This window comes from Acomys russatus, chromosome 15 (genome assembly GCF_903995435.1).
Source record: "Acomys russatus chromosome 15, mAcoRus1.1, whole genome shotgun sequence".
In the NCBI taxonomy this organism is placed as follows: domain Eukaryota; kingdom Metazoa; phylum Chordata; class Mammalia; order Rodentia; family Muridae; genus Acomys; species Acomys russatus.
In genome coordinates this window covers 62,084,421-62,092,672 of record NC_067151.1, presented here as the reverse complement: position 1 = coordinate 62,092,672, position 8,252 = coordinate 62,084,421, and the positions used below count along the sequence as shown (strand labels likewise).

The 8,252-nt window shown below is 53.1% G+C and overlaps 1 protein-coding gene across 1 annotated transcript; it reads left to right on the top strand.

The window, feature by feature from the left end:
- Positions 1 to 404: 404 nt before the first annotated feature.
- On the top strand, positions 405 to 7,688 carry Efna1 (ephrin A1). The gene is made up of 5 exons (XM_051157535.1): positions 405 to 607; positions 3,704 to 3,999; positions 7,129 to 7,194; positions 7,329 to 7,379; positions 7,551 to 7,688. Exons 1-5 carry the CDS (start codon positions 516 to 518, stop codon positions 7,661 to 7,663), a joined length of 618 nt encoding a protein of 205 aa, XP_051013492.1. The 5' UTR covers positions 405 to 515; the 3' UTR covers positions 7,664 to 7,688.
- Positions 7,689 to 8,252: the final 564 nt, after the last annotated feature.

Here is an 8,252-nt window from a genome sequence, read left to right as displayed (position 1 = left end):
GTGAATCTCGGGAAAGGTGCGAGTATATTCCCCCCACCTCGCACCCTGGCAAGATTGGCGCTCTGCGCTGCAAAGCCGGGTTCTGAAGTCGCTGGCTCTCAGACCTGCACGTGTGAGTTTTTCCCTTTTTCCAGCTTGTGATTGCTCCCAGTCCCACAAAGCCTACAGAGACTCACATAGACAACCCCCAGCCCCCTTAAGTGAACACGCAGCTATGGGGAGATCTGTGCAGACCCGGGAGCGCTCTCTGTCCGTGGCCACCGAAGTCCTCCCTCCCCATTTTCCCTTCCTCCATCTCCTTAGCCACCAAGCCCTGGGGCAGCGCGCGCCGGGCGGGGCGGGGCGGGGGCGGAGGCGGGGCTGGTGTCGGGCGGTGCTGCCCAAAAGGCGGAGCCGACCAGAGAGGAGGCCAGTTTTGTGATCGCGGTACCTACTGTACCGTGGAGAAGCCAGTGGGAACCGTACACTGCGGAGCTCTCGTCCCGTCCCGGCCTGGCCCGGCCCGGCCCCACGCTATGGAGTTCCTTTGGGCCCCTCTCTTGGGTCTGTGCTGCAGTCTGGCCGCTGCTGACCGCCACATCGTCTTCTGGAACAGTTCAAATCCCAAGTAAGCCCCGAGATTTCCCCCCTGGCAGCCTGGGTGCCGGGTTGGCAATGCCCTTCCCCGGGCTAACTCTCCTGTCCACCCTCTGGCCTGAGCCTAGGAGAGGTGGCCAGGGGTGGGAAGGATTCCGTAGGATTCTCCACCTCCGCCGTCTTTACCTCCCCTTTGGAACTAGCAACAGCGGACCTGGGCAGAAAGCTGCTCGTGCTTACTTGCACAGGCGCTATTTCAGCCCCTCTCTTCCTGCCTGCCCTCTGGCAGTTCCATCACTCTAAAGTAAGGATCTCCTGCCTCGCGAGCGTTCCTGCCTTGAGAGTGGAACATTAGCCCTGGTCTCCGGGGCTCTTTAAGTCCCCCGACGAAACTTTTGTGTGCCGCTTGGGCGTTTGTGTGCTGACAAGCAGCTATTGACCATCACGAGTAAGGACAGAGTAGCCGTGGAATGACCCTTAGTAGGGATCTAGGTTTCGGATTAGGTATTCACCGTATATTTAAGATGACCCTGGAGAGTGTCCCCAAGGATTTTTTTGGGGGGAGGAAGGGTGGCATAAATTAGGCACATGCTGTGTGTGCATGGGTAGACCGAGGGAGTGGCTGAGGTGGTCACACTAAGGAACTGGTGAGAGGTGTGTCACTGGAAAGCTTGGGGATGAGCAGAGGGGGGTTCACGGGGCTACAAAGGGCCTAACAGGAAGGAGGTAATTCCTCCCCCGGCAGGTTTTAGGGCTATGAAGCAAATGGTATTTGGGGGAAGACCCTGCCTGGCCCTTTGTTCTTGCCCTAGAGTTTCTTCAAGTTATGAGAACAGTGCAGGGGCAGAACCTACTTGGGAGTTGTGGTGGAACAAGGGGAAAGGCCCTAGCAGCCGAGGAGTGGGGGGCACCAAACACCAATAAACCACGCCCATATCCATCGAGTCTGGCCCCCCCCCCCTTCCCCTGACATACATAGATGCTGTGCCAGCTTCCTCTAGCATTGTGGCATTGCCTGTTGAGGGTCTGTTGTCTCGGGCACGTCGGAGGAAGGATAAAGCCAGTTGCCAGCCCTAAAGGCCACCCGTACTCCGTGGGCCTGGAGCACTAGGGCAGCCCAGGCAGCTCCAGCGCCTGCTCCTTGCCTCCCTGACCTAGTCCTGTGCTGGTAATGGGAAAGAGCAAAGTCCCTGTTTATGCCCATGCCAGGTGTTGGCTGAGGCTGGAGGAGGGAACAGGAAGCCCTGAGGAGGGGGGAACTCTGGCCTTTTCCGTTCCCAAGCTCCCAGGTTTCCTCTCTTTCAGGAAGGAGCCTCTTCCTCGACCCCCTCCCTGTCTTCACCACCGCTAACGGAGCCCCCCTTTCCAGATGGAGACCAAGTGTCACAGACGGGCCAAGTGTAGGAGATAGCACCCTTAGAAGTATGGCCCCGCTAAGAATAGCTTCAGCCCTCTGGACGCACACATACCCTGTCCTATTTACAGCCACAGGAAAGCCAGTCTAGGCCAGTGGAGGTCATGGGCCGTCTAGCCAGGCCCAGCTTTGGGGGGAAGAGATGAGATGGCATTGAGCAGGGCGGGTGTAGTGTTGGCACAGGTGACTCAGGGTGGTGGGCCTTGGGATCTCCAGGCTCCAGGCAGAGGCAGTGTCAGAGATGGGCGTCTCTAAGAGCTGGACTCTGGGTCCCCATGTCCTGGAGAGACAGATGCCTTGGTTGTCCAGATTTCTCTGCTCCTTTTGCCTAGAGGCACTGGGACAAACCAGTCCTGGGCTCTCCTGGGGTCCTGGGGTCTGCTCTTATTTGACAAGGTAAAATTTTCACAGGCTCTCAAAGAGTGCCTGGGCGGGTAGCTGAGGTGGATGAGGCATGAGTCAGTGCCCATCACGGGAATAAGGGAAAGACGCCAGGCCCAGAGCTGAAATACCTGTTCTGAAATGGCTTCTATGTTTATCTCTCCAGAGAGGAATTTTAAAAGCCTCCCTCTCCTTCTCCTTTTCCCCAGGGTGGGGGAGGGGCTGGCAAGCCTGGTTCTAGAGGCTGCAAGTTGTTGCTAGGCCAGGCCTCTAAAGGGTCATGATGGCTGGGTGGTGGGTGGCTACCATGGAACCCCACCATCACCATGAGCACCACCTATGCTAAGGACTTGGATTTAAAGCAAGTTGGCAGCCAGCTCTGCTGAGCCTGTCACTGGCAGTGCTTGGGAGAATTCGGAGAAGCTGACTGGCTTTCTTCGGAGGGTGAAGAGGGGGCAGTGGGGGGTAGCCCTTCCCCTGCTAGGACCCTACCCAGGCTGGAGCCAGGTGTCTGGAGCTTCAGGGGGAGGAGGGGCTGGTGGGCAGTCAGGCTGGAGCCTGCAGGCCTTGGGGGGGTGGGGACCGATTGGGGGAGGGGAGCTAGCTCCACCTGGAGGTAGGCAAGGGGCGGGTCTCGGGCCTGAGACCTGCAGCGTCTGCAGCGTTCCGTCAGGGGAAGGTGGAATTGTTACTCCTAGAGATAAAATGACAGGGATGTTTCTGGGTGAGAAAATGGGACAAGGAGATCAGGGCATACATTTGAGTAACAAGGAAGAGAGATTTGAGAAAACTGATGTGGTTTGGTTATCTCTGAGTGTGGGTTTGGACCAGGGCTCGGGATGCCGATGGATGGTGGAAATCTGAGAGAGACTCAGTGGGAGGGGGCAGGATGAGATGTGAGTGGCTCAGCTTCATGGTAAAGAGAAAGGAAGGGGTCTGGGCTCCAGAGTAGAGAGCTGCCCAGATTGAAGTCTATTGGCATTTAAAGAAGCATTGGTCAGTAGCCTAGAGTGGGGAGTGAGCTACAGAAATATTAAGAAACCTATCCTTAGGCAAATACCTGGCGTGTCCTAGAAGGTACTTTGGTACCTGAGAAATAACTTAATGGACGAGTAGGAGTTGAAGATAGGGAGGGAATGGCTGAAGGTGGTGAAGAAAGATGAGAGGAGTCAAGATCAGTAAATAACTACTGGAGTTGAGATCTTGGGGGGGGGACGACTCTCTGGGGCTCCTGGTGAAATGTGAGGGATGATGCAAATTGGAAGCTCAAGGCTCTGGGCTGACGTCTGAGCGAATGCCTTCCTCCCTCCCTCCTGCCTTGCCCGGGCCCAGGTTCCGGGACGAGGACTACACCGTGCACGTGCAGCTGAACGATTACCTGGACATCATCTGCCCACATTACGAGGACGAGACTGTGGCAGATGCTGCCATGGAGCGGTACACGCTGTACATGGTGGCGCACCAGGAGTATGTGGCATGCCAGCCCCAGTCCAAGGACCAGGTCCGCTGGAAATGCAACCAACCCAATGCCAAGCATGGCCCAGAGAAACTATCTGAGAAGTTCCAGCGCTTTACACCTTTCACCTTGGGCAAGGAGTTCAAGGAAGGGCACAGCTACTACTACATCTGTGAGTGTGTAAGGGATGGATGGGCCGCCGAGCAATGGCGGCCCGGCAGCGCGGGCCTGGGCGCACGCTAATGGCGGAGACACGTACCCACGGGGCTTCCCATCCCAAGTCTAAACTTCAGTTTTCTCTCCTTCATAGCACAGATGGGGAGTGAGCATCAGGTGTGTCTTAGGCACTCTGTCTGGTGAATGGGCACAGCGATTAAAAAACAAAACAAGCCGAGTGTGGTGGCGCACGCCTTTAATCCCAGCACTCGGGAGGCAGAGGCAGGTGGATCCCTGTGAGTTCGAGGCCAGCCTGGTCTACAAAGCGAGTCCAGGACAGCCAAGGCTACACAGAGAGACCCTGTCTCGAAAAACAAAAACAAAACAAAACCACTCGTAGTTCCTGGTCCTCAAGGAACTCACATAGATCAGCAAGCCAGGAGAAGAGTGTGATGTCATAGACACGATCCCGGGGCACTCGGGGAAATGTGTGTATCTACCTGCCCAAGGTCAAAGATGGAGGAGACTGTGGAATGACAGGGACAGGAGGCACGTGGGGGCGTGGTCACTTCCAGAACTCCTAGAATGAGTCGACGGGCTTGGAAAGTGGGTAGGACAGATTCTTGGGGCCCAAATACTAGTAGGGGTTGAGAGTGTCTCCTGAGGGAGGCAGAGGCCAGGGGCTCTGTGAAGAGCAGATCCAGGGTTTAGTTCTCTGCCTGAGTCTAGGCCAGCATGGTAGAAATGGTCCAGGTAAAGAGAAATGACAGTGTGAACGCCTCACCTCGCTTCAGCTGGGAGCTGTGAGATGGGATGTGCGGAAGGGACAGGGTCCACCGTGCTGTTACTGCCCCTGCTAAAGCTGAGTGTTGTTCCAGGCAGTGAGAGACCAGCTGCACGCTGGTCAGGAAGTAGGCAAACGCGGAAGGTAAAGCCACGGTGAGCTAGGCATGGTGGCTCACAACTGTGATCTGAGATAGGAGGACCGATGTGATTGATTTCAGGGGCAGCCTGGGCTACAAAGTTTCAGGTCAGTGTGGGCTAGAGCAAGACCAATCTAAAAAAAGATTGAAAAAGATAAAATAAAAATAAAAAATAAAAAAAGATTGAATAGGGATGGCTCCTCAGTTAAGAGCACTGATCAGTTCCTGGGACCACATAGCAGCTAACGCTGGTTCCAGGATATCCAGTGTCCTTTTCTGGCCTCTGAAGGCACCAGGGACATACATGGTACTCAGACAAAATACCCACATGCATAAAATTAATTTTAAAAATTAAACAAATAGGCCTGGAGAGATGGCTCAGTGGTTAAGAGCACCGCCTGCTCTTCCAGAGGTCCTGAGTTCAATTCCCAGCAACCACCTGGTGGCTCACAACCATCTATAATGTGGTCTGATGCCTTCTTCGGCAGATAAAGCACTCATATACAATAAATAAAAATAAATAAATCTTTTTTAAAAATTAAACAAATAAACTGGACGTGATGGTACTCACCTTTAATCCCAGCACTCTAGAAGCAGAGGCAGGCAGATTGCTGTGAGTTCAAGGCCTGGTCTACAAAGTGAGTCCAGGACAGCCAAGGCTACACAGAGAGATCCTGTCTCGAAAAACCAAAAGTAAAAATAAATAAATAAAAATTTTAAATCAAGTTTAGAGGGGAGGGGGCTGGAGAGATGGCTCAGAGGTTAAGAGCACTGTCTGCTCTTCCAAAGGTCCTGAGTTCAATTCCCAGCAACCACATGGTGGCTCACAACCATCTACAATGTGATCTAATGCTGTCTTCTGGCTTTCAAACACTGTATACATAATAAATAAAATCTTTAAAAAAAAAAAAGTTTAGAGGGGAGAAAGGAATTAAAGTGGGCAGGGACAAGTATGGTAGAAGTATGGATAATTCTAGCACTTGGGAAATGAAACCAAGATCACTAGTTTGAAGCCAGCCTGGGCTACATATTGAGACCTTATCTCAAAAACAAAAGCAAATAAAGAGAACAAATAAAAAGGCACTTGCTGCCAACCTGACAACGTGACTTCGATCCCCAGCTCCCACGTGACTGAAGGACAGGACTTCTCCAAATTGTCTGCTGACCTCCAAACATGTGACACACACACTGAATAAATATTTTATATATGGGGTGGGGGGAGGGGTGGGAGTGATGCTTGCCTGTAATCCCAGCACTCAGAAGGCAGAGGCAGGAGGACCAGGAGTTCGAGGGCATCCTCGGCTGTATATAGCAAGTTCAAGGCAAGCCTGGGCTTCAAGAGAGCTTGTCTCCCCCAGATTTAATTTAAGCTCTTTTTTTTTTTTTTTTAAAGATTTTATTTATTTATTTTGTATACAATGTTTTGTCTGAATGTACACCTGCATGCCAGAAGAGGGCACAAGATCTCATTATTATAGATGGTTGTGAACCACCATGCGATTGCTGGGAATTGAACTCAGGACCTTTGGAAGAACAGCCAGTGCTCTTAACCTCTGAGCCATCTCTCCAGCCCCCAATTTAAACTCTTTAAAAAAAAAACAGTATTAACACAGGCTTGAGAACCTAAAATCTGTCCGTAACCCACCAAGCCAGCGGTCCCAGAACCCAGTGAAAAGCTGTGGTGCACACCTGTCATCCTATCTCTCCTGTAAGGAGAAGAGAAGGCAGAAACAAGAAAACTAGCCTTGGTGGGGTGTGGCGGCACACACACGCCTTCAGTTCCAGCACGTGGGAGGCAGAGGTATCTGTGCAATTGAGACCAGCCTGGTCTACATAGTCAATCCCAGGACAGCAAGGTAGAAGGCGAGAACTGACTTCCAAAATTTGCGGTCTAACTTTCACACATGTGCCATGACATGCTTGAAAGAGAAAGAAAAAAAATTTTTTTAAATAAATAATAAAGTCTGGGTACGGCGTTGAACACTTTTATCCTGCACTCAGGAGGCAGAGGCAGGTAGATGTTTATGAGTTCGGAGCCAGCCTGGTCTACATAGCAAGTTCCAGGGCAGCCAGGGCTACATGGTGAGAACCTGTCTTGAATAAGGAAAAAAAAAAAAAAGTTTAAAGTAAGCAGGGCCCTGAGAAAGTAAAGTCAGCCAAGTCTGAGCACGGATCTTCTAGCAAAGGCCCCTTCCTTGACATCCTACGGATTTCTTTTACAGCCAAACCTATCCACCACCAGGAAACCCAGTGCTTGAAGTTGAAGGTGACTGTCAATGGCAAAATCAGTGAGTGTCGGGCCCTGTGGACCTCCTCCTCCGTCCTTGCATGCTGAGCTTGGTCTGGTGGTCTGGGATGGGGAGGAAGCTGCCTCTCTGCCTGGTGGTGCCATAACTGATCCGCTACCATTCTTGTCTTCCAGCTCATAGTCCCCAGGCCCACGTGAACTCGCAGGAGAAGAGACTTCCAGCTGGTAGGTAGCTTGAGCCAGTGGGGCTGGGTCACAGGAAGGGGTTTGCTCAAGGAGACCAGGTGCTAGCGGTGGCTCCTTTGCCTAAGTCCTGGCTAAATCCTGCTTGGCCAGAAGCCGGTTGCAAACAATGAGCCACTTACCCTGTTCCGTCTTCGCCTTCTCACCGTGCAGATGACCCGGAGGTGCAGGTCCTGCACAGCATCGGTCACAGCGCTGCCCCCCGCCTCTTCCCACTGGTCTGGGCTGTGCTGCTCCTGCCACTGCTGCTGCTGCAAACTCAGTGACAGTGTGTGTTTCACTTGGCTTAAGGATTGGAACTGGGCTAAGGGGCAGGGATATGCCCCCTAGAAGCTCCAGCCCTGGGACCCTCTCCCTCCACATGCACAAGCCGCCGCCCCGAAGCCTCGGAAAGGTTCAGTATTAAGGGTTTCAACCCAGAGGAGTTCAGCCAGCCTGACTGTGCCGTCCCTGCCTCCACTTCAGAGGGATGGAGAAGGAAGTGGGGAAGATCCTTCCCCTGAGGTTTCTACCTTTAAGCCAAAGAAACAAGCTGTGCAGACCTGGCCCCGTTAAGAGGGTCCAGTGGGAGATGGAGATGGAGGAGCCTGAGCTCCAGGCAGCTTGATCACTGAACTTGGTAAAGATGTCCTTCCCCAAGGAAGCCATGATGAACTGACTGAAGGAAATGCTTGAGACAGCTTCCTGCGTGGGAGCCAGGTACAGGAAAGGCAGCTTGGGCTGACCCAAGCATCTCGGTGAGCTTTCCACCTGCTGGGCTGCCAGAGAGGTTTGTAAGCAGGCACTGACTGCATCCTCCCCATCCCCGGGGCAGCATTCCCTGGAGCTGTGCCCACCAGAGGACTGTACCAGCCT